A 25450-nucleotide genomic window follows, 5' to 3' on the forward strand; every position below is an offset into this window, starting at 1 on the left:
TATATACTTTTCCGAAAACAAGGCGACGCGGTGCGGGCGGTGCGATTTTTTCCTAAAACCGCAAACCAAACCGAGCGTGCGGTTTGGTTGAAAACTCAAACCGCAACCGCACCGCGCTAGCATAAAAATCGCGTAAACCACGCCACAAAAATGCGGTGCGGGGCGGTGTGGTTTGTGCGGTTTGTCGTTTAAAATAAATATTTTAATTGAATTAATTATGAAAGAATTTTAATACATCATATTAATAAAGTTATAACAAATCTATATGATATTTATCATTTAATAACTACGACGACTACTAAAATATATAAACAAAAGTGCAAATAAAATGACAATAAGTTGTAAGCAGTGTTGTAAAAAGTGCGAATTGGACTTAATCGGTGAAGTCACGAAACATGAATTAATTGGGTAAATCGAGTACTAATCGGATGATTAATGGAATAATGAGGATTAATTGGATATGTCGGGAATTAATCGGATGATTAATGGAATAAAAGGATATTTAATTAGTTTTGCGAGCTACGGAACATGGATTAATCGGTAATTAATCACTGACTTTTAGGATAGAAGTTTGTAAGAGACATATAATAATAATATAATCGTTTTATACTTTGGTACAATAGCAAACTAGATTTATAAAGAATAATTAACTACTATTTGAAGAGCTCTAACAAACACATACATAACATAAATATAAATAATCTAGTAATTTATATATACTATTATAATGCGGTGCAGTTTGAACAGCATTAGTAAAATGTCAAACTGCAACCCGCACCGCACCGCGCGGTTTGTGAAAAATTCAAACCGCAACCGCACCAAAAAATTAAAAACCGCGTTTTGTGGTGTGGTGTGAGGCGGTTCGGACGATTTATGCTGTTTGGGCGGTTTTTTGATCACCCCTAGATCCAAATGCTGCAGACCCGTATATACTTTTTAATAGTAAGGTGTCACCCGGAAATTTTTCCCCCATAATTTTTTTTCATTATTCTAATAACCTTTAATAGATATAATCTTTTTGATGATTATATTTATCAAGAAAATTAGTATTTCCTTAAAGAAAAGTATTAAGGTTGCTAAGTTCTGTGTGAATAACAACATATGTCGTCATGTCTGCGTGATAAGGTACTTAAAAATGGAACTTGATTAATCTTAAAAATTGGGTAGCGATATTTTTGAATTGTATTCTGAAACGAATGCCATTGAGGTTAAAACTTAAAAGTGTTATAAACATTGTTAGACCAGAAAATGTTAGACCAGAGAGAGTAAATATGTTGTGTGTATATATTATATCTCATAGTCTGTTACAGGAGGAGGTAGCCTCAAGTTTCCAACCCTTTTCCAGATCTACTTCTACGTTATTTATACTACCTGCTCATGTGCTTGGCATGTGTTGTGGCTTGTGGGCTTAATCCTAATGGGCTTCTCACTCTCGGGCTGGAGGCCCAACATTAGTCCCCCTCCAAAGTAGTTCCAGATCTTTAGATGTGGATTAGAATATCTTGGAAAGCGTTTTTACCGCATGTAATTTTTGTTGTTTGACAAGTTTATTGTGACGTGGAGGCGGTGAGCCATTTCTATAAGGAGGTACATGAGGTGGTGAGGTTGATGGTGACCGTTGTGGCGAGGACTGTTGACTTGCAGAAAAACTTGTATGAAGTTGGGAGGCGATAGAAGCAATGAAGTTGAGGAGCGGGAAACTGGAGTGATGGTTGATGAGATTCTTTCGGACAAAGAGTCTCTTTCCTCTCTAGTTACTTTTTTACCAAGCAATCGAAGCCAATCTGATCGTGATAATTGCTGAAAGAACACGATAGCTAAAAGAATAAGCTGCCGAGTGAAGTAGAGGGGTTGTGAGCTCAGCATGGAGAACCGTCTTTGGTGGTGATATCCATGTTGTCACTTCTAGCTTTCAGGTTTGATGATTGACTTCAGCATGAATAGGAGGTCGTCTTGTGGAGATTACCTCAATTTTCATCTAATGGGTATAAGAAAACACCGGATATGAGAGTATGCTACCATGCGCTAGGATTTTGCCCTCGTTGGGGCTGTCACTTCACAATTTTCAAGTGAGGAGTGATGGTGGACTATTGCATACTAGAAAGGAAGTTAATGCAGATGCCTTGATTCACATACTAGCTTGCCCGCAAAGCGTGCTTATCTTGGAGGTAATGTGTTTGGGCAGATGAAGCCTTGAGGCGTGATACCTGAGACGGTTGTAAGGCTTTGCTTGCCATTTAAAGGACGCTCGCCGAGCTAGTGAAGCGATGTAGTGAGGAGTCGTCATACCTGAGACCCGTTGTAGGGCTTTGTCTACCATTTAAAGGACGCTCGCCGAGCTAGTGAAGCGATGTAATGAGGAGGCAGAAAACAGAGCCACTTGGTTCATCGGTTCAATATTTCAGCGCCTCATTTTCCGATCAGATCTGAGAATATCATCTCTCTGCTCAAACTTTTCAAGAAGCAACTAATAGGCGTCCTCCTATGAGGCGAGGAGCTTGCTAGCCTTGGAAGTCATGACTAGAACTTCGAATGTTGGAGGAGCCGATGAACTAAGGAGGCAGAGCCGCTGAAGCGAAGAGGCTATTCGACCTTGAAGGTCAAGGACAACTAGAGCCTAAAATACTTTGGAAGCCGGAGAAATAATGAAGCAGAATCGCTGAAGCGAAGATGCAGGTCGTTGAACCACTTTAGCGTCCTCCAAAGTGTGACGCTTAAAGGACGATCCAAGAGCTGGATACTTTAAGAGCTGTATTTTGTATTTAAGAACACTTCAAGAGCATGATGTTTCAAGGGTGTGACTTTTCAAGAGCATGACGCTTCATGAATTGGACGCTCAATGAGCAATTAAGAATACTTCAAATATTGGACGCTCGAAGAGCAATTAAGAATGCTTCAAAAATTGGACGCTCAAAGAGCAATTAAGGACGCTCCAAGAGCTGTATTTAAGGATGCTTCACAAGCAAGACGCCTCACAAGCGGGACGCCCCACAAGCGGGGTGCCTCACAGAGGGGCGCTTCAAAAATTGGACTCTCCAAGAGCTGATGGAGCAAAGGACCGAATTATAGAGCCTTTTTAGGACTATGCCTTTTACTTTCAAGGATGCTCCAAGAGCTGATGGAGCATAGAACCGAATCATGGAGCCATTTTGAGGCTATGCCTTTTATTTTCAAGGGTGCTCCGAGAGCTGATGGAGCCAAGAGGCGAATTCTAGATTCGTGTTTTTTGGATTCCCATAGGGATGTATGTTTGTTTCCTTTGGATGCCGTTGGGATTCAAATTTTTAAATACTCCAAGAGCTGATGGAGCGAAGAGGCGAAATATGTAGTCATTTTGAGGCTATGCCTTTTATTTTCAAGGATGCTCCAAGAGCTGATGGAGCAAAGAGGCGAATTCTAGATTTGTGTTTTTTAGATTCCCATAGGGATGTATGTTTGTTTCCTTTGGATCCCGTTGGGATTCAAATTTATGTATGTTCCAAGGGCTGATGGAGCGAAGAGGCGAAATATGTAGTCATTTTGAGGCTATGCCTTTTATTTTCAAGGATGCTCCGAGAGCTGATGGAGCAAAGAGGCGAATTCTAGATTCGTGTTTTTTGGATTCCCATAGGGATGTATGTTTGTTTACTTTGGATCCCGGTGGGATTCAAATTTTGTATGCTCCAAGAGCTGATGGAGTACGGAGTCAGACTGTTGAACCTCTTGAAGGTTGTATTTGTTACTTTTTTAAAGGACTTCAGCGCCTCATTGACTGCACGGCTCAGCGCTTCCTTCTTCGAGTAAGATACATGATATTTCATTTTGAGTTTTACGAAAGCTCTAGGAGCTGGTGAGCCGATGAGCTGCTGAGCCGATGAACTACAAGAGGCGATAGAGCATGGAGGCAAATCGTTGAACCACTTGAAGGCTGTGCTAGATACTTTCTGAAAATTTAAATACTATATCAGTTCAATGGTTCAGCGCCTCCTTCTTCACACTCCTTTCTGCTAGGACAATTTAAGTGGTTAATCGGTTCAAGAGCTAATGAACCACAACTTCCGTAGCATATATCAACAGTAAAAACATCAATGATTCAGGATCAGATTGCAAGCCTAAGTGGCTTTCGAGACACACATCGGATATCTGAACTTCGCGGCGCATATCGTGGCGGTGCTTAGCTCCACATCATTGACGAAAGTATCCAAAAATAGATCCAAAAAGAGATCGGAGAGATTGGAGGCAGTTCAGAGACGGAGAGAACGAGTCATGACTCCGTGATTTAGCGGTGGATTCCAACTCGGAACTCCTGACTTTTGGAGTGCTCAGATCTGGAGAAATGTTCTCGTGACATTTCGCCGGCGTTTTTTCCGGCCAGCGGGGTCCGAAGCCGTCGGGCCTTATTCCTCACTGACCTGCATCTCGCCGTTCTCATCAAACAAACGCCTAGAGAAGAAATTTGAAGGAGAAAAAATTTATAGGAGAAATTTTTTTGCAGGACATGACTTCTCGGGAACAGCGAGCACCTCTCTCGTCGCCGGATCTGGCGGCGATTTGTAGAGCTCATCCTCGTTTCCGGTAGTAGCCATGCCGATCGGAGATATGAGTTTTTTGGTTGGAAAAGTGAGAGCCCCTCTTCTAGCGCCAAATGTTAGACCAGAAAATGTTAGACCAGAGAGAGTAAATATGTTGTGTGTATATATTATATCTCATAGTCTGTTACAGGAGGAGGTAGCCTCAAGTTTCCAACCCTTTTCCAGATCTACTTCTACGTTATTTATACTACCTGCTCATGTGCTTGGCATGTGTTGTGGCTTGTGGGCTTAATCCTAATGGGCTTCTCACTCTCGGGCTGGAGGCCCAACAAACATATATTTTATATTCCTTTTCAGATCATCATGTTTACTTGCTAATCACCACATATTTTCATCCTTTTCTGTTGCCGGAATTCGAGAATGAGATTAATAAATTTTCATATAATTCCTTTTTATCTGTTCTAAGTATTAGTATTCCAGAATTATTATTATTTAATAAATGATGTAGCTTCATTTCATAGCCAAGTATGAAGTAGCAATACTGAAGTATGAGATAAGAGCACAGCAAAAAACAAAACAGAAAGCAGGGGAGTGGAGAATATCAATATGAAGATCATGGCTGCTTCTGCTTGTGCATATACACACACTTTATCATCCTCCACTCTTATCTCATCTTCTTCATACATTCATACTCAACATTTCCACTCTCTCCCCCCAAAAACCAATCTTTTGACCTCTCATAAACTCCCACTACTCATCACTTTAAAAGCCAGTAATACCCAAAAAAGATTCAAACTTTACAGTACTTCTGACCCAGAAATGAAACCCAGTTCACTTGAGACCCAAGAAACTGGATTAGATGAGCTTTCAGGTGATCTTTTAGAGAAATTAGATGATCAAGAAAGGGGCTTGGGGGAGGTGATATGGGAATGGACAGTGTTGGTGTCACCTTTTTTCTTTTGGGGCACTGCTATGGTTGCTATGAAGGAAGTTTTGCCGAAAGCAGGCCCTTTTTTCGTGTCATCGTTTCGATTAGTTCCTGCTGGTTTGCTTCTTGTGGCGTTTGCTGCTTATAGAGAAAGGAAATTTCCATCTGGGTTCAATGCTTGGTTGTCTATTTGTGTTTTTGCTCTCGTTGATGCTACTTGTTTTCAGGTCTTGTTTTCTTTTTTTTTTTGTGTTTTAATATGTGTGGCATCGGATGGTTGGAACTAGAATTGGTTTTGTGTGGTTGTTTCAGGGTTTTCTTGCACAAGGATTGCAGAGGACATCAGCTGGATTGGGCAGTGTATGTCATAAATATTACATTGTCTTGTTAATTGAAGGGGTGTTCTACTTGGATTGTAAAACATGTAAACCACAAAAGTTATCTGGTTTATTTAAGTTTTCGGGTTATACCTATAATCATATTTGCGTTTGTTGACATTCATATTGCGTCGTTATAAAACTTAATGTGTAAGTTTTATGCAAAAAATTAGACTTAAATCTAAAAGTTATACATTATTAGTTGGTTTAATTGGATATACATATTTCTCACACAATGTTCTGGTATGTACTACGGAGACTGGTTATTACAGTTTTGTGATGGTGGTTTTGCTAGTAACTGAGTTTTAGTTTACTAAGAGTTGTGCGATTATATGCAGGTCATAATTGATTCACAACCTCTAACTGTAGCGGTACTTGCAGCCTTGTTATTTGGTGAATCTATTGGGTTTGTTGGAGCTGCCGGGCTTGTGCTGGGTGTCATAGGTCTTTTACTTCTGGAGGTACGATTTTGTTCCGATGCAACACATTTACTCTTTCCTATTATTTTTGTATATTAGGGTTGTCTCCCTTGTATTATCGGTCATAGTGAGTCTTTCTCTGACTTCGAAAAGCTATCCATGTGGCTAGAATTCTGCTAGTTCCAAATCAGCAAATTTGCATCTCCAAGCTTAACCCTAAACGTGTGTGGTGCCAAGAAGAAAAAAGAAACACACAAAATGAATGTTTGACAACTAACTGTTCAGAATTAACTGTATTGAAAACCTTGGTGGGTTCCATTAATGAGCAAAAATGAACTGCAATTGTCTGCAACTCTTGGGATGCCATATGTCTAGCTACTCTAAAGTAGTTGTTCATTTGGCGTCCAAAATCTATGTGCGACACAATAGCTAGTCATCCATCTTTTCGCATATGTTGGCTGATTACAGTTGCAATTTATAGTGGAAGTACTTGGTAAATGCATATTCAGGTTGTGAATGGACAAGAGGAATCTGTAGTAAAATATGAATTGGCCATCATAAATTTGTACAATTTGCTCTGGTGGATTTTCTAATAAAAGTATGTGGCTGCAATTATATAATTGCCTTGTATAAGAAAAGCGAACCGAAAAGATGTAATTCAGTGTCTGATATCTGAATAAGACGGTGACACTTTATCTTATTAAGTTTTCTGTTGTTCCTTAAAATTTCAAAATCCAGAAGAGCATATGGTCTAGATGTTGGCAATCGGATATTGTAGATGATAATAATATCATATAACTTATAATGATTTAAGTTTATCTTGATTGATTTCCCAGCTTCCTGCTATCGCTGCTGATGAAAGTAATTTTTCACTGTGGGGTAGTGGGGAATGGTGGATGCTTCTGGCAGCACAAAGCATGGCTGTCGGCACCGTCATGGTCCGCTGGGTTTCCAAATACTCTGATCCTATCATGGCAACTGGATGGGTAAGTTCATTTTATTACTGAAGTATAAATATTCATTACTTATTTTATGACTATAAACTGCAGCTGGATGGGTAAGTTCATTTTAGTACTGAAGTATAAAAATTCATTACTTATTTTATGACTATAACTATAAAAATAATTGTCAAAGTGTTTCGTTTTTGAAAGCACATCTACAAAAACTTAGCACTAGGTGATAAATACATATTGTACAGAAGTTAAAGATTGAGCTCTTTTTAAGGGACTTACTCTTTGTACTGGTATCAAGGGACTTACTCTTTGTACTGGTATCAAGGGACTTACTCTTTGTACTGGTATCTTATCGCAGCATATGATTATTGGTGGCATACCTCTTGCGGGAATTGCTATAATTAATCATGAACCTGCCATTAGCGGGGGACTCGTGGAGCTTACATCAAATGATCTGTTGGCTCTTCTTTATACCTCAATATTTGGAAGTGCCATCAGCTATGGTGTATACTTTTACAATGCAACCAGAGGTAATATATATTGGTTACTGATTTACATAATTTCAGCAGCAGCATACAAGTTCTAAGATTACAGTTATTTAATATAAATGCAATTGAACTAATTCTATAATATTAATTGGTTTTTAGATTAAGACGTATGCTGTTTTTATGCATATGTTCATGGATATTTCTTACCTAAAGCTCTGTAAAGTTATAACATAAGTGATTCATTACAGGTAGCCTGACAAAGCTGAGCTCTCTTACTTTCTTGACTCCATTGTTTGCTTCATTTTTTGGGTAAGATAATTATGAAATATTTAAAAGCACTATGAGCTAGTTCTGTTTCCCCCTGTGTTTTCTCTTTTATTTATGCGATTTCGGTTCGCCAAACAGCTTCCATTAAGAAAGATAAAGAACAAAAAATAATGGATGTTTATCTAGTGTTAACCCTTCTTATACTCCATAACTTAATTTATTCTTTTTTTGCATACAGTTTCCTCTATCTTGGCGAGACCTTCTCACCTATGCAGCTTACCGGAGCTCTTGTTACCATAGTCGCAATATACATGGTCAATTATAAGAGTATTGTGGAATGAGGCAACGCGGAAGAGTATACATTGTCAATGAGGAGAATGCCTTGCCTTAAAGCAAGGCCTCAATATTGCTGTGTCTGACATGTATCTAGGGAACCCAACAGATGTGAGATGCTCACATCTCCTTGTTGAAGGCTGCATATATTGTGCATAGAGTTCCAACTGACAGACTGAAGAAAGAGGCTGAAGCTGTGGAACAGAACAATCAACCTTACACTGGCTTTTATGGGAATCGATTTAGCCAGAGAGAGGTGCGTATATATGTGTCTGTGCATCAAGGAAAGAATTAAAAAAAATAACATATATTTACGAAAAAAGTATCAAGCACTGGTGTTAAATTTGTAACGATAATACAAAATCTCATTGCTGCTGCAAATCTGAGATTACAATAATCAAATTGCTATGAGCATAGGGTTTACATCTACCAAAAAGGTGCATTTGACATTCATGTCAAGATGATAAAGAGAATCACTATAACAACAGTTTAGAAGGTGAGAAGAAACATGCAGTTGCTTGTAGACAGGCTAGTAGTTATGGAGCAAGCAGCTTTCTTCATGCAAGGAGAAATTCAACTCCGGAAGAAATGGTGCAGAGAATAAGCCCCATCAGTGCCAAAAAATTATAAAATCTGCACAAACATGAATATAAGATCCCAGAAATTTTGATATTAAATACAAACATATAAAAAAAATTATGAACAATAATCTTCATTGTATTGTCAACCCCAAAAGTCAAAGCTGACTTGTAAGAAAAAGGAGTAATCACTAAGCAGAGAGTTACCCATAGGTAAGGCGGTTTTTGGGATCGCCAGTAGAATAGCCTATGAAATAAAAGTAACGAGCAACCACGTAAATGCAGCCCAGCAGTGCAGCTATAATGGGATGCTTTATCCCTCCCACCGTCATGAAAATGAAGAACATGGGCAGGTACTCCAATGAGTTCTGGTGACCTCTCTGTAACCATGTCCAAAACAAATCAAACAACTTAATTTGGAACCCATAGTTGGACCATTTGTGCAGAAAGAATGGACTTTCTTTCAGCCGACGCGAATAATACGTGACGGTTTTTGAAATAACCGACGCTAAAAGTGCGACGCTAATTGCAGATAAAAGAGAATAGAAACCTGAACACAGTTGAAGAGCTTGGCGTTCTTGTTTTCAGATTCTAGAGCATACATGGTAGGCAACTGAACATCATACCTGTATATATTTGTTCAAGTCAGCTAATCGTCGCATATAAAATTAATAAAATAAGCAAAGGAGAATAAGGTAAAGGATGTGATGATACTTTTTGCGAGCGAAGTTGACTTGGAAACTCATCCAAAAGTTTAAAATCCCGGCAAAGCCAAGAATCAAGGCAACGTATCCATACTCCCTCGGCAGCACTTCAACTCCTCCCATCTTATAATTCTTCGTTACGATATATTTAAAAACTAACTTGGTTTAAAATGTTTATAAAACTCGCTCGCAGTGTTTGTAGGTTTTGCTGTGAGCTTGGCTTGTTTATATATATATATATGATACTTCTGAGATTTGACCATGCATGTAAACCCTGGCATTCTTACCAGGCCGCCAAGAGAGATGACCGTTGACTTTAGGGTATTTTGAACACCAAACATTCAAAAAGCGTATACAAGTCTCTAACGAGTGGTAGTAGTGGCTATTATGGTGCCTGCAGGGCAGTAATCTTGTCATGTGGTTGTCAATGGATTCAACTAGTTCTTCTGTTGCCTTCTTCTTCAACCAAATTGCTGACTTATTCTCATAATGTTGAAAACAACGTCATTTGTGACCAAATATTGTTAGATTAAAAGGCTGCGGGATGTACCTAGAGTGAGTCCAACAAATAAACATTCTTATCTAGAATATGAAATATCCATCGCCTGTATTATTTTTATTAAGGCCCTACTACATACTCCCTCCGTCTCAATTTATAGGTCCACTTTGGAAAAAAAATTTGTCCCAAAATACTTGTCTCTCTCTTCTTTCAATACGAATTTATCTACATATTAATTGTGATTTTTTGAAACTCAACATCATTCTCATTTCTCAATGCACTAAATCCCTATATTTATTGTGATTTTTTTGAAACTCAACCATATTCTCACTTATCAATGCACTAATTAATGATACATGAGATAAGATTCTATCTAACCAACTTTTTTTCTTAATATGCGTGTTTATTCCAAAATGGACCTATAAATTGAGACGGAGGGAGTATTTCATGTTTTATTTTCTTTAAATATAATTTATTTTGTGTTTTATTCGAAATTTATAATGATAAACATTTCTCGTGTCTCTAGAGATGCATTGAGGCCTAATCGTAAGATGTCACCCTTTAATCATTTTGTATCTTCTGCTTCGAGTAACTCCAAGACAGTGCACCTGTACGTTAGCTAAATTATTACAGTCAGCATATAGAGTAACACTAATATTGGGGCCGTTTGGGTGAACTAAATAAGTGTTTTCTTGATTAAAGTAAAAAGATGAAGTAGAAGTTAGAAGCAAGTTAAGACCTATAAGTGATTAAAACGTTTGGAAAAGAACTAAAAATTCTGAGAGAAAAGCTAACATTTGTAACTTCTAAAAAATGCTTCTGCTTTTTTACACAAACGAGTCAAGAAAAGCAGAAGCCAACTTCTTTGGAAAAGAAGCGCTTCTACACCATTACCAAACAGGCACATTTAGTATAACCTATCGTCCTCGCTGAAGGTTCATATATCGTGCATAAAGTTCCAACTGACATAGACTGAAGAAAGAGGTTGATGCTGTGGAATACAAAGGTAAAGCTTACACAGTCACAACAACTTTCATGAGAAACATATATAACCTATCATTTAAATCATTCACATCTAACGGCTTGTGTATTCAGAGAGAGGCGTTTGTATTTTGCATGTGTATGTTCCTGGGAAGGTGTCTGTCTGTAAGGAAAAAATTAAGAAAACTACATATATTTACGATGGCCTCAAGGATTCTGTTCTGCAGATTGTCAGTCACAGTCGCAAGAAGCTGCTCAAGTTTATTTGAGGAATAGAGAATGCATCAAAGTTGTAGATTGATGAAACCATAATGCATCATAGAACAAGGAGCTACTTCTGGAGAAAAAGAACCATAACTACTGAAAACTAAATTAGCGAGGGAAGCAAGACAGTATGAATTCTTATCGAGTTGAATTGCCAATTTCAATTAGGGAAGTGCATCAATTCTTGCTTTGAAATTCTAACTAGCAAATTAGTTTTCCTCACAAGTCACTCAAATAGATCAGATAAAGGTTATAAATACCTTTTTGCAAACGAAACAAACAGTACTGTGGAATTTCTAATGAAAATTCATGATATCATTTCTGGAGCAAGTGATATTACAATGACCAAATTGCCATAACCACAGTATCTAGATCTACCCAAAAAAATTACACTTGACAGTCATGTCAAGATCATAACAATTCAGAAGAAATAAGAAAAGACATGCAGGAGGTTGCCTGTAGACAGGCTATATCCAGAGCAAGCAGCTTTCTTCATGCACGGAGAAAGCCCACTCCGCAGGAAATGGTGCACAGAATAAGCCCTATCAGTGCCATGAAATTATACGCTCTGCACAAACATATACACAGTTAGTTACACACACACACATAACTATCAACTTGTATCTGATTTCTGATACTATATTTTTTTATCAAAAAATAAAATGAAACTCATGAAGAAGAAATGAGAGATGTACTTTATTTGGAGAGATGGATTATAATTATTACTTTTTCATTTCTTTCCAAAAAAATTAAATTAGAACTCTGTCTACATTCCCCTTTTGTCCTATTGTCTATAATCACAAAAAATTTCTACTCTCTCGTGTTTGATTATTATTATTCTGTATCTCCATAACTTTGTTGTATTATTTTCGTTTCATCTCTATTATCTCCCTATTATATTATTACTTATCTTCAAGTGCACACAAATGACATATGCATGTGTCTTGGTTCATTGACTAATACTCCTACATAATACTTCTATGTACAAGTACAAGTCTTGGTTATCAGTCATTGACTAATACATAAAACTTGTCATTGCTCTGCAAGTCTTCAACTTAATACTAAAGTATGGCAATTTGAATTTTGGTGCATGCATTTTACTTTGTTAAAATACTGCAGGGAAAAGATTTTGGGTTAAATGGTTAATACATCATTCAACTGCAAACTCAACTCTACTTGCAAGTGGTTTTTAAGATGAAAAAACTTGGGGTCGGTTGGACTAACTGAATGATTAAGAACTAGGAAATGAGTTTATACATTAGAAATGAATCATTAAAAACTCGGAAATAGTTTCAAAATGAATCGTTAAAAACTCGGAAATAGTTTCAATTAAGATGATTCAAAAGTCAAACATATTTTTGTCTGATTGATGAATTAGACATTCAACTTATAAGTTTTTGTATGTTTCTAGAGCCTAGGCAGAATGCCGTTCTCAAAAGTATCCCTCTTCTATTTCGGTTTAAGCTTCTTTTCTAGATGAAGCTGCTGGAGATTCATATCAATTTCATTCTGCATTATAGTAGCAAGCATTGAATCGTGCAGTACTATAGGTTCTATATAGTTGCAGACTGAAGCAAAAAGGATGAAACAAAAACATTCGTTCAACATTGGTGGGGGATTTGGTATTGCTAGCTTTTCCATATATATAAAACTTTTCAATTCATTTACTGTATATGTATTTCCTCAGTGCAAGTGCATTCTCTTGGTTCCCTTCTTATTTGCAAGCAAGGCCTTAACTACATAGGAAGAGAAACAGTTGCTATTAAGTAGAGAGGACGTACCCAAAAGTAAGACGGTTCTTGGGCTCGCCAGTAGAATATCCTTTGAAATAGAAGAAACGAGCAACAACGTAAACGCAGCCCAGCACCGCAGCTATAATCGGATGCTTAATCCCTCCCACCGTCATGAAAATAAAGAACATTGGCAAGTATTCCAATGAGTTCTGGTGACCTCTCTGTACCCATTTCCAAAACAAGTCAAACCACAAATTAATTCCCACACCACGCTTCAGATGTATTCTTCAGTAACGAATTTTGACTTGAAAGTCATGATATAAGGCAAGTCAAGAAAATAAATCCCCACAACAATAAATTCAGCTCTAGTGAGATCAAGAAATTTCTCCGTGATCCAAAGTATTCAACACTAGTCAAACTATTAGGCCGTGATCCAAAATATTCAACACTAGTCAAACAACTATTAGGCTGAAGCAAGATTTTATATCCATTTCAAAAGAATAATTCTATAACTTAGTGGTTCAAAAATCCCCGAGTTTATTAAAAAATCCACTGTTAATTCCTGAGCAATTCCTAAAAATTATTTTATCAGTTTACGATTTATTCTAATTTAACTAAAAATTCTCGATAAATCCTTAGTTCAGATTCCGATTTCTACAATCATACCTTAACTTCGTATCAAATAGCGAAAAACAAAATGAAGATACAAGGGAAAACAAACCTGAATACAATTGAAGAATTTGGCGTCCTTATTTTCTGATTCCAGGGCATACATCGTAGGGTACTGAACATTATACCTGTAATTCAATTACAAACATTTTCAAAAACTATTAATTAAAAAAATAAAGCTAAAAAATGAAAATGAAACGAGATTTTATACTTCTTGCGAGCCTTGCTGACTTGAGAACTCATCCAAAAGTTGAGAATCCCAGCGAGGGCGAGAATCAAGACCACGTATCCGTACTCTCTGGGCAGCATTTCGACTCCGGCCATCGTTGTTTTCTCCGGCGAATATTAAGTAGTGATGTGTTTTTGAAACTTGGTTGAAAATGTGATTGTTTTGTGGTTGATGTGAGGTCGAATTGTTTGTATTTATACGTCAGTAGCTGCACAAAAATAATAAAAAGATAAACATATTAAATTGGGAGTTTTGTATGTGTATGTAAGGGTTGTGTTCTCACCAGGCCGCCTAAAGAGATTGACGCTGACTTTTTTTTAAGCACCGAGTGTTAGAAGAGCATATACACGTCTACACGCGCGATTGTCCTCCGGCTAAAAATTAGCCCCTCTGCCCCAATGAATTGTATACAATTTCTTTTTTGGGACGGCTCATCAATTGTATACATTCCAAAAGTAGTAACTTTTATAATATAAAATATCATTTCACCAACTACTTTCTTCCACTGCCTCCGTTCTATAATAATATAAACACTATTACACCCACTACTTTCCTCCACTATCTCAAATCTATTATTAAATATAAATAATCTCACCACTATACCTACTTTTCATCTAACTCTACTCATTTTTTATCCAATTTCTTGGTCTCCATGTCCCAACCATTTGTATACAAATGACTGGGACGGAGGGAGTAGTAATTTTATATGTTCAGTCTGAAATTGGATTAAATCGAATAAATTAGGATGACGTTTGGGTTAGCTTAAAAGAAATGACTTGTTACTTAAATTAAAAAAGTGGAATAGAAGTGAAAAGTAAATAAGTTAAAAAAGTGTTTGGAAAATAAGCAGAAGCTGTGATAGAGAAGTTAGTATTCTTAACTTCTTAAGAATGCTTCTACTTCTTTACACAGACGGGTAAAAAAAAGCAGAAACCAGAAGCAGTTTCTACATCTCTCAATCAAACACCCCTAAATGTTGAAATCTTAGTTTTTGATGAAATTGGATAATTAGATTCGACCAAATAGATTGAATAAATTCAGGAGGACAGAATTAGACATTAACTAAGAGAATGCTCATCCCTAACTAAAAAACAAAACTCATTAAATTTATACTCTCATGATAATTAAAATATCTCTCGGTCAAAAAAAAAAAGATAATTAAAGTATCTCGATTATGTAATGATCATTATCAATGTTAATCCATCTAATATCATAATCTATTTTAATGATAAAACTTTTTCACGAGATAAACTATAAATTTTTCATGTCTCACGAATATTGGAGTCGTTTAACTTAACTAAAAAGAAATTACTTATTACTTAAAGTGGAGAAAATGAATTTATAAGTGATAAGTAGTCATAGACTTATAAATTGATTAAGTGTTTTGGATGATTAAACAAATAAGCAACTGTGCCAAGAGAAAAAAGTTACACGTTGAAGTTTCTTCTTTCCACAGAACCCACAATAAATGATAAGTAGTCGTAGACTTATAAATTGATTAAGTATTTGGATAATTAAACAAATAAACAACTAAACAAATAAGCAACTGTAGCAAGAGAAAAAAGCTACACACTGGAGTTTCTTACTTCCCACAGAACCACGATAAGCCCATAAAACTTATTTGACAAATGGACATGTATGAGCAGAAACCAGCTCAAAAACAAAAAAAGTCAACTTCTTTACAAACACCCGCGTCGTTTCACAGAGGTTCAACTACATCATGTTGCTTGCTGCCAACAGTCGTGTGATTGTCAATGTATATTGAAATACCCCTGTTGGATCTTTCTAAACACAAATTGTTGACCAAGTCAAATAATTTTGAATAAAGCGTCACTTGTGACGGAATTTGTGATTAAAATATCTACTAATCTATGATGTATTCTACTGTCCTCCCTGTCTAAAATTATAATATTTTTATCCTAGTTATAAAATATTAAAAATTATTGTTACTTGTATTGAGGTTGTTGTTTCATCCCAGGTCCTGAGCTTTCTTTGCCTGCATTATAGTGAAATTGCATCTTGAAAAAGAATAGTTGAAATGAAATTCTGTAAAAAAAAATTTTGATACATTCACTTTTTCTGTGAACTTGCGAAGTTAATTTTGCTCTTGCTGATTGCAACTGATTGTGCAGTTAAATTGGAGGTATCTGACAGAATGATACTTCGTAAGGTGTCCTCTCTCAGTATCAAGAATGTTGATGAACTGATTGATATTTGAGGGTTGAGCCTACAAGTTATTAATTAAAACTTAAAAGTGATTAAGAGATACTTATAAAAAACATATGATAAATTAAGAGTATAATAGTATTTTTTTTGTTTAACTATATTTTGGACTTAACAATATTTATTTATAATATTTTATTTCGAAAATCTACAATTACAATAATTTACGGTTACAAAAATCATAGACATGATTTTAAAAATAGACGGTAAAAAACAAGATGACAAGTTGGCTGGGTAGTCTTTTGTGGAGCAAGCATCTTTCTTTAGGCAAGAAGGAAACCCAGTCCGCAAGAAATGGTGCACAGAAGAAGCCCCACCAGGGCCATGTAATTATAAACTCTGCACAAACCCACAAGCATGTGTGTATTTCACAACTCAGAGACTTTGATTCCACCACTAGCATATGTTCGTTTAATATGTAGGCCGTGACCTCACAAAATAACGTGTTGAATTTTATTCTCGATGCATCTTTTAATAATTACACATAATTTATCTCGTTTAAAAAAATAAATTATTTTGTTTAAAAAAAAACATATGGAAGCTAAGAGGGAGAGAGATGTACCCAACAGTAAGACGCTTCTGAGGATGGCCAGTGGAGTAGCCGTTGAAATAGAAAAAACGAGCAACCACGTAAATAAAGCCAAACACAGAAGACATAATAGGATGCTTTATCCCTCCCATTGCCATTAACATTAAGAATAAGGGCATCCATTCCAGTGTGTTCTGGTGACCTCTCTGTGCCCGTCTCAACAACAAAACAAACATGTCAAAATTAGCAGATCTCGGAAGACTTTCATTAAAACGTTTATAACATTGTAGTCTAGTGAATACGCATCTTCTGGTTAAAATTCGAGATTTCTGAATTTGAAGGAATGTAAATATCTAAATTTGCAGGATCCACACATTCATTATCAAAGTCAATAACATAAATATATGCAGATAGAGTACAAACCTGAATACAGTTGAAAAGTTTGGCATCCTTATTTTCAGATTCTAAAGCATATAGTCTAGGTAACCGAACATTGTACCTGTAATTTATCAACACCTCCACAATCAAAAATTATAGAACAAACCCTAAAACACAGAATTGGAAGGCTACGAAATCAAGTGTTCTTATGTTAATATGTATACTTAATGCGAGCTTTGACGACTTGATAGACCATCCAAAGGTTGAGAATTCCAGAGAGAGCAACAATCAGAACCACATATCCATACTCTTTTGGTAGCATTTCTAATCCGGTCATCCTTTTCTTCTTCAGAGTATGCCAAGTTGTTTTATATCTGTAAATTTAGTAAAAGATACTAGTAACAAAGTGTCAGTGTGTTAGCTTGAACTCCTATCCTACATGCTATGGTACATAGATCAAGTCCATTGACTCTTGATGTTCTATGTTTATTTTTTTAAGGACAGCGATTGATGGACCAATACAAAGAGGTTGCAGGAACAAACTCAAAATGACCAAGTCATGCTCAACTAGTTTATACAAGAGAAAACTATTCCTGAGAATGACCTCAAGAAGGTATATATAATCTTCTAAAAGGCACAAGTTGCATAATCACAAGCATCATATAGCTATAACTTTCTAATATAAGCTTAGAACAAAATTCCAGAAACAATATTTACTGTAGCCGCATTTCAATTGGTATGGTATAAATCTGTAAAGCACAATCTGAGTTTTTCCTATCAGAGTCCTACGTGTCAAAATTATACAATTCACAGTGAAGTATGCGATGAAGACAAAAATAATAAACCAAAAACTTTCGCCTCTATAAATTTATCAACAGAAGTCCTTGTGTGAGCCACCACCGCAGTAGCATATACCTGCCAACCTTTATTCAAAGAACTTGAGGGGTTTGAAAAAACTTGAGCACGTCCCTTCAGAGAATCCGAATAATTTCCCGCGATGCTGCCTTCACAAGGAATATTTTTTAAGTAATCTTTCACCTGTAGAACTTTGTCAGAAATAATTAAAAAACAATACAAGCAGAACAAAAGATGCCCCAGACGTCTGAAGACATTTATATATCCATTTCATCAATCGTTGGGATCCATTTCTTCATCCTGATCGGTAGATGTTGAATCATTCTTCCTATTTTGGTAATCTGAATATTGCAGCCCTAAATCAATATCATCTTCTGCCTCATCCTCGTCAGCTGCATTCTCCGGTGTGGTCGTTGCTGCTCGAGTACGTTCCATCCAGCTTGGGCACTCGTCCTCGCCTTTAAACAAATTCTTAGAAATTTTGGAACTCCTTGAATCAGACTGAATATCTGATGTCTTCATTGTTCTACAAGAGCATTCTGGAATTGGATGAGAAAGGAATGACAAGGGTTTCGATTGACTAAATTTTTTGATAAAGCCTTCCTCCCTCAAGCTAGCATTAAGATGATTTCGCACTAAAATCGTCCAATTGCGGCTATGATCATAAAGGTGGTCCCTCGTACTATTCAGAAGCTCTGCAAGAAATTTCCTGTTTCGAGAATCATAATGTAAGCAGGCGTTCATATAGAATGTAGGGAGTCTAGGGACTAAAGGAGACATGGAAATTAACTTTGTCAAATCTATATTGATGTATCCAGTGTAATCATCATGTAATCCACAAATAGATCTCATTTGAATATAAATGCTGAAATTCAATATAAATATATATATATATATATATATATATATATGTGTGTGTGTGTGTGTGTGTGTGTGTGTGTGTGTGTGTGACTTGCAACTAACTATCTAAAGCTTGGAGTATTTGATCAAGGGAATGGAGTATAGAAGTGGACGAGATTCAACACAGCCCGAAATACAAATTAGAATTGAGAATTTCAGGTTTAAAGTTAAGTAATATAGACCTGTAAAAAAAGGGTCATTGAGGTTGACTGAAATTAAACTGACAATTATAGCTAAATAAAAAAGTTAAATGTCTATCATATCAATATTACTATATTAGTCATAAACACAAGTTGCACCCACTTTCCCTATTTCTTAATACCCAAAAACCCTCTCTCTTGTGGAAACAGGGAACTTTGACCCATAAACTTCTGGGTTAGTGTTGGGTTAACCAATATTTGCTTGAATCACCTGACCTGACACATGACCCAACATAGCCACACCTAATGGGGTGAAATTAAGTAAAATGATATAGTCTTATGGAGAAAGAGCTCACTATATAGTAAAGGCAAGGCAAAGGAAACAACACAAACAGAAAAGCCTACAGAAAATTAGTTTCATCAGCAAAATGCTCAAGGTTGTGCAAAAATCTTCAATTCAAAATCCAGCATACATATACATCAAAGCCATTCCATACCTGTCTGGTCTATATGTTCTAGAAGATGCCATCTCATATGCCCTGTGTCCCATTACCAGGCTTGAAAAATCAGGCCACCCACTCCCATCATTGTCAAAACCAGGAAAGAATGCATCAGCCTCAACGGAAACAACATAATCAATAGCATCCCAAAGCAAACGATGTGCTTGCATCCTTAAATTAAGTGGTGAGGGGTCTGGCTCGGAATCACTCTCACCGATCCAACCGTACCATCCTTCTTTTTCATGTTGATAAATTGGGCGGCCAGGAGGTGGAGGAAGAGGCCGAGGACGAGGACCAGCTTTATTCCAATCTTCTCGTGATTGCTTTTTACTTTTAATGGGAGGGGGCTGGAGAGCATCAAGAGGAATGGGGGTTTCAGGACCAATTACATCAATTATCTCTTGCTTGCTGCTTAAAGATGTGAGATCCACTAGGTTAGTGTACATAGCACGCAAGGGAATTAGGATTCGCTGGCCACCAAATAATTCTGACCCTGCCACATATACTCTTGTTTTTGGAGGATAACCCATAGCCCGAAGGAGAATTCCTACCTACAGGTTCATTGCAACAACATATAAGCATATTAACCTTATAATGCAAGTAAAAAGTTTATAATCCCATCTCTTATAATTCCAGCAAATTATATTGAAAGAAACAATAAATTCACATTAGATGTCAAACTGTAATTGCACTTCAACGACATTTAATATTCTTCATGCAACTCATATGACTCTTATCATCATCAGTTAAAGCAGAACGCAATTAAAAAAGGAGAGATACAGGTTAGGAAACTGGACCCGTAAAATCCCAAACATCCATCCAATAAGAAAACCGTCACCATTGGATATATCTCATTTCTGCAGCAACATTCTAAGATAAATATGAAATCACAAGTGTTTTTACTAATGGATTACACATTATAACCTATATGTTAAGTACAGTGAACATCTATCAATTAATAACAATGGGACTGGTGAATGTTAATTAATATATCAAGGTAACAAAAACATTGTCTCTATTAAGCTGGAAATGAGAAAATGTTAATATATTAAGTTTCTACTGTAAACTATATAACTTCTAGACCTGTCTTACTTTTAATAACCAGTTATTTTATTTTATAAAAATGATGATTGTACAACTGGGAAAGCTCGCGTCATCAAGGAAAACAATTTCATATCCTTACTATGCAGTATGCTCCATCACACTAAAATGATAATGCTCTTTATTAAATTGTAAATTACTGATTCCGTACTTCTTCTGGCATTAGAGGACAAGAGCCATTTCCTTTTCGAAGATATGAATCTACACTCAATTCATCCTTGACAATCCCGTGCTTAATCATCTGTGCTCTGCGATACTGTATGAGTTCAGTGTGGACATCCTGGAAAAAATTATAGAAAGAGTCAAATGCATAATTAAATGATGCCTACATGAGTAGATTTTTCATACATACATACACAAGTCATATGAATAATTTAATAACATCTTTGAGTATAAATAGGGCTGTGTGTGCGTGTATAGTTGGGTTCAGACCAACTAAAGTTCAAATCTCTAAGACCTCTCAAGTCTCAACCAATCATCAGATATTATTAAAAAATGAAAGGTGTAGATTGATTAACACATAAAAAGACTTCAACCTTTTAAGTTTATTGTAAGGCTAATGTATAGCGAATATGTTGGAAAAAATTACATGTTATAAAATCTCGATTCATTTCAGCACAACGACAAGAAAAAATAAAATATCACTGAACTGATTTTATTTTTTACATTACAGATTTTGTGTCCAATTTTAATTTATATTGATCTGCCTGCAGAAGCAGAATGCTGTGCTGAACAGTGTTTATACTTGAAGAATGCAGTGCGAAACCGTGTTTGTTGTACTTGCAGAACAGGTATAATGTATATATATATATTCCAAAATAAACTTATTTCGTGCAATATATATATGAATTCAGTACAAATCCACAAAATGTAGGATATATGTCAAATAAATTTAACTAATTGTAAACAATTGTTGTAATGGTGATTGTGAATTGTAAAATGTTCATGCTATAATTTCGTTGCATTCAATTAACTTCTTATCCTCTATTAATAATGTATATTAAATGTATCATTATCATTCAACTTGAATTCAGAATAGACCACTGATAAGTGGTCTCCGCTTATCTCTGATCTTTTTTCCATATGTGCGTGTGTGTACACACAGAGGGAGGGGGAGAGAGAGTTGGGGGGGGGGGGGGGGGGGGGGGGGTAAAGAAGACAGTCGAAGGTACAGATGATATTAAAAAATTAACTGAAAATATATGAAAGCAATAAACAAATTACAATAGTTCATAATCTGCCCAAATAATGTTCTCCGCAAGAATTAAATTGTAGACCCCAAAACTTGACCTTCAAATTGAGTTGTAACTAGAAGGTATTTCTAATCTTTACTTGTACTTTCAGAAAATCATATAGCATAATATTTCGATCATTTAAAATAAAACTCATAATTAAGTACAATGAAATATATAGTTAATCATAGATAGGAGGGTATATCTAGGCAAGGTATAATTAACCAAGTGAATAACCCCATAGTGTTGATTCCTCGTCATTTCTTATTGTTTAGCCGATACAAATTCAATGCATATTTAAGTACCTGAAAAATCTCAGCACAACCGTGAAAAGCTAGAGAATCTCTCTTAAGCCCAGGATGAAAGGCAAGGTAAGGCTGGCCTGAAGCTCGCAATCTGCACATTAATAATCATAACTAAAAGACCATCATTTAAGAAAATATAGCACCAAGTACAGTGAACACCACAAATAAAGAAAGAAGTCCTGCTAGAATAGTGATCCCTGATACAAATACATTATATCGATAGTTTAAAAGAACTAAAAGGCTTTCATAAACTCTGCCTTGTTTTATGTTTAAGAAGCTCTTCCAGGCTTTAATGAGCCATCTATGATGTTAAATTTCAAGTACTCGGGGGTTAAAATTAAACTTATTTCACACCAAAAAGAGATTAAGAAAGAAGCATAAGTTACGCATGTATATTGCATCTCGACATTTTGACATATGTATATACCTTTTCACCAATAAATTTGCAACTGACAAAATTTCTGGGCGGAATTGAAGGGCATGAAATGCTACCCGGCATCTTAGTCTCTGATACTCTACCAAGCTAGGAGGTAGGACAGACTGGGAAGAAAACAAAACAAGAGAGAGTTTTCATCAACATATATGAATGCAACCATCCAAGAAAGTTTATATGTCTGGTATCTTACATAATCAAAAAGATGTTAAAAAAATCATTTTAAAAATTTTTAGTGAGCACTAGTCGGGATGCATGTTACTAAGCTAAGATGCGTGAATAGGTGTTTGATGTAAATCTTTGAGTTTCATAGAACTGTCAGTTATATGCAAGCTCAAAAAATAACTATTGACTTGCAATATTAAATCACAAAATCTATTGGTTACATAGTGTGTAGACTGTAGATTTCCACATCAGAGTGTAGTGAAAAAGCAATAACAAGCTTCCAAAAGTATTTTAACCAAAGAAGCAATACTTTATTGCTGACTGAATCGAAAAGAACAAATGATACCTGTAAGCAGCCCCCTTCAGTAAGCACTAACCCGATCACTTTGGCCTTCTTCAGCTCTGGCAAAATCTCTCGAGTATAGAAGCTTGGGGAGGCCGAATTCTTGGGCTTAAAGATTTTATATTCTTTGCGTTTCCATGCTTCTTTCAGTGTAGATGGTAGACTCTTGATAACTATTACATCATTTGCCAGAGCTGCTATAAACTGCTCTTCATTGTAAATATATGAAAAACTCTTGAACTTCGAGCTGTGAAAAATTTTGATGTAAAAAATGTTTAGGTATACAATGTTTAAATAAGACGAGGAAAAAGGAATATTACTGGTATCTTGGGTGCCTAAGCGACACAATCTACCTGATGCCTTTTGATTGTGTACTTTCTTGGATCTCTGGGATAACAAGGGTCGCATTTAGAAGCCTGGATATGGTAACAAGATCACAGATCTAGCAAGTTGACAAACTCGTGTATTAGAAGCTTCAGTAGAAATACTTTAAAATAGCCAAGAGAAATATCAAACAGAAAATATAAACATACAGAAGTTCTTATTTTCTCAAATCCACCAAAGATCTTGGCATAAATGAAGCCATTGTTGCGCTTAGATGGAGCTGCAAGTCAAAATGCAAAAGGCTTATACAAGAAAAATCAAACTCAAAATGTTATTGGTTTGCATAGAAGTATATGAATAATATTTTTAAGTCAAAAAAGAGATTACATATTCTACTTTAAAAATAAAAGGAGAAAAACAAGCTGGACTTCGTTCAGTGTTACAATTATTTTCCTTCTCGTTTCACTCAAATTTCGAAAATTCCACGCCTAGAATATTTTTTTGATCACAAATTGATTCCCAAATAGAGAGCAGTTTATCTTGATAAATCAAGAAACATAAATCTCATGGCACATGATTGACCTTAATTACTGAGGTCACTTTCTAATAAAACTATTTACAAACAGAAATGATGCAAGGAGGGAACTTACCAGGATATCTACTTCTAGGTTTTGAATATGGCTGCAAGGACTCTAAGGACTTCACATTTCCCCACAACTTTCTAGATATGACAGGCTGTAACAATCAGATGAAGAGAGACAACGTAAAACAATCTTTGCTTACACATACAATCATGCATGCTACAAGTTAACAAAGTTAAGCAATTACAACAAACATTACCAGTCTATCCCCAACGCCAATGTTTAAATCCTCATTAAAACTTGTCAGTGCACTATAATGCCCTAACTCGCCACTTGAATTGGCTACAAACAAGTGCACCAGTAAAGAAAAAAAGGATAATGCCAGTAATCCAAGTCCAGCCCATTTAATTTTGGATTTGAACATTATCTTAATTCACATCCAACGTATTGAGGAAGCAGAGCTGTCATTGCTACAACTGCATTAAACAACACCAATGACTTGACATATTTCGACACCAAACTGTAAACTTCCAAATCATACGGACATCATCCATTATAAAGCAGACATCTCATTGTAACCTTCGGTATACTAATCAAATAATTGCGAAACTTATAAATGAAATCTCGACACAATACACAGTGGATAGAGTAAACGTATGTGTGAGTCAAATGTATTTAGAGTCACACTATACAAACATGACACATTTTCAGAAATCTAAATTAGTGTGTTTGTGATTACCACAAGAATGAACGAAAAGGATAATAAGTAATTCATTAATCCAGCAATTTGAATTGGTCAAAGACAATCAACGAATCAGTTACAAGTCCTGCGAAATCAGGGAATGAAATAGTAGTGTAAACATATATATAAGAAAAAACACAGATCTCGGCGAGAGAGGGAGAGGGAGAGGGAGAGAGACTTACAGAGAGAACAATGAGTGAGATTTAGAGGAGGTTTGAGCAGCAGGTGCACAAGGAAGGGAATTGAGAGTGTGTTTGAATCGTTGTGTTTCACCGTCGGTACGAATAAACTAGTAGTGTACAAAACAAGATTGATTTTCTAGTTTGGGGCATGTCAGCTCAGATCGACCGACTCACCCTCCTCCTCTGCTCTTTTTAACTCCCCTTTTCAAATTATAAATAAATATTTTACTTTTTCTGCCAATATTTTCTTGTCAGTTTTTTCAAATATATACATATATTTTCTTTTAAAAAAATCTCTGATTCGGTTGATTAAGAATTTAAATATTCTATGTGTTAAGCGATCTGAAAACAAAACGGCTATTTGTTTAACTCGTTATTTGTTTCACAATCAGATTGTAGTTAGCAGTTCGGGGGTTTGTCCCGGTTGGGTTCCGATGAGTGATTTCTGTTAATAAAATCATTTGTTTGTCAAAAAAAAAGAAGTACAACATGTATTTTTCAAAAAAAAAAAGTACGAAATGTATTTTCGATTGGATTTCAGCCAATTGATCACTATAAATTCTGATAAAATGACATGTTATATA

At 36.0% G+C, this 25450-nt stretch overlaps 5 protein-coding genes and 1 long non-coding RNA gene across 7 annotated transcripts; 2 read left to right on the top strand and 4 right to left on the bottom strand.

The window, feature by feature from the left end:
• The first annotated feature begins 5008 nt into the window (after positions 1 to 5008).
• Positions 5009 to 8657, top strand: LOC108195588 (WAT1-related protein At3g02690, chloroplastic). The gene is made up of 7 exons (XM_017362598.2): positions 5009 to 5666; positions 5752 to 5799; positions 6155 to 6277; positions 7072 to 7221; positions 7547 to 7718; positions 7925 to 7985; positions 8182 to 8657. The coding sequence occupies exons 1-7, from the start codon at positions 5118 to 5120 to the stop codon at positions 8282 to 8284; spliced, it is 1206 nt and encodes a 401-aa protein (XP_017218087.1). The 5' UTR covers positions 5009 to 5117; the 3' UTR covers positions 8285 to 8657.
• On the bottom strand, positions 8565 to 9772 carry LOC108195687 (uncharacterized). Its single transcript, XM_017362692.2, has 4 exons — positions 9569 to 9772; positions 9405 to 9480; positions 9062 to 9234; positions 8565 to 8909 (listed from the first exon to the last, which is right to left on the bottom strand). Exons 1-4 carry the CDS (start codon positions 9679 to 9681, stop codon positions 8834 to 8836), a joined length of 438 nt encoding a protein of 145 aa, XP_017218181.1. The 5' UTR covers positions 9682 to 9772; the 3' UTR covers positions 8565 to 8833.
• A 1823-nt stretch (positions 9773 to 11595) lies between these two features.
• On the bottom strand, positions 11596 to 14236 carry LOC108207913 (uncharacterized). Its single transcript, XM_064085590.1, has 5 exons — positions 14217 to 14236; positions 13916 to 14141; positions 13757 to 13832; positions 13084 to 13256; positions 11596 to 11870 (listed from the first exon to the last, which is right to left on the bottom strand). Exons 2-5 carry the CDS (start codon positions 14026 to 14028, stop codon positions 11795 to 11797), a joined length of 438 nt encoding a protein of 145 aa, XP_063941660.1. The 5' UTR covers positions 14029 to 14141; positions 14217 to 14236; the 3' UTR covers positions 11596 to 11794.
• Positions 13321 to 14073, top strand: LOC135149759 (uncharacterized). The gene is made up of 2 exons (XR_010287962.1): positions 13321 to 13460; positions 13503 to 14073. It is a non-coding gene; the product is annotated as an uncharacterized LOC135149759 (long non-coding RNA).
• Positions 14237 to 16276: 2040 nt separating the features above from the next.
• LOC108204909 (uncharacterized) lies at positions 16277 to 17556 on the bottom strand. The gene is made up of 4 exons (XM_017374591.2): positions 17288 to 17556; positions 17109 to 17184; positions 16719 to 16891; positions 16277 to 16495 (listed from the first exon to the last, which is right to left on the bottom strand). Exons 1-4 carry the CDS (start codon positions 17398 to 17400, stop codon positions 16420 to 16422), a joined length of 438 nt encoding a protein of 145 aa, XP_017230080.1. The 5' UTR covers positions 17401 to 17556; the 3' UTR covers positions 16277 to 16419.
• Positions 17557 to 17704: 148 nt separating this feature from the next.
• On the bottom strand, positions 17705 to 25047 carry LOC108204908 (protein EMBRYO SAC DEVELOPMENT ARREST 30). Of its 2 annotated transcripts, XM_017374588.2 has the most exons (12): positions 24867 to 25047; positions 24682 to 24769; positions 24202 to 24418; positions 24012 to 24096; positions 23571 to 23641; positions 23391 to 23479; positions 23041 to 23284; positions 22524 to 22636; positions 22097 to 22187; positions 20711 to 20839; positions 19456 to 20009; positions 17705 to 18627 (listed from the first exon to the last, which is right to left on the bottom strand). In XM_017374588.2, the coding sequence occupies exons 3-12, from the start codon at positions 24364 to 24366 to the stop codon at positions 18192 to 18194; spliced, it is 1977 nt and encodes a 658-aa protein (XP_017230077.1). In that variant the 5' UTR covers positions 24367 to 24418; positions 24682 to 24769; positions 24867 to 25047; the 3' UTR covers positions 17705 to 18191. The 2 variants fall into 2 exon arrangements, with proteins under 2 accessions (XP_017230077.1, XP_017230078.1); XM_017374589.2 differs by lacking the exon at positions 24682 to 24769.
• Positions 25048 to 25450: the final 403 nt, after the last annotated feature.

Source organism: Daucus carota, chromosome 1, assembly GCF_001625215.2.
Source record: "Daucus carota subsp. sativus chromosome 1, DH1 v3.0, whole genome shotgun sequence".
In the NCBI taxonomy this organism is placed as follows: domain Eukaryota; kingdom Viridiplantae; phylum Streptophyta; class Magnoliopsida; order Apiales; family Apiaceae; genus Daucus; species Daucus carota.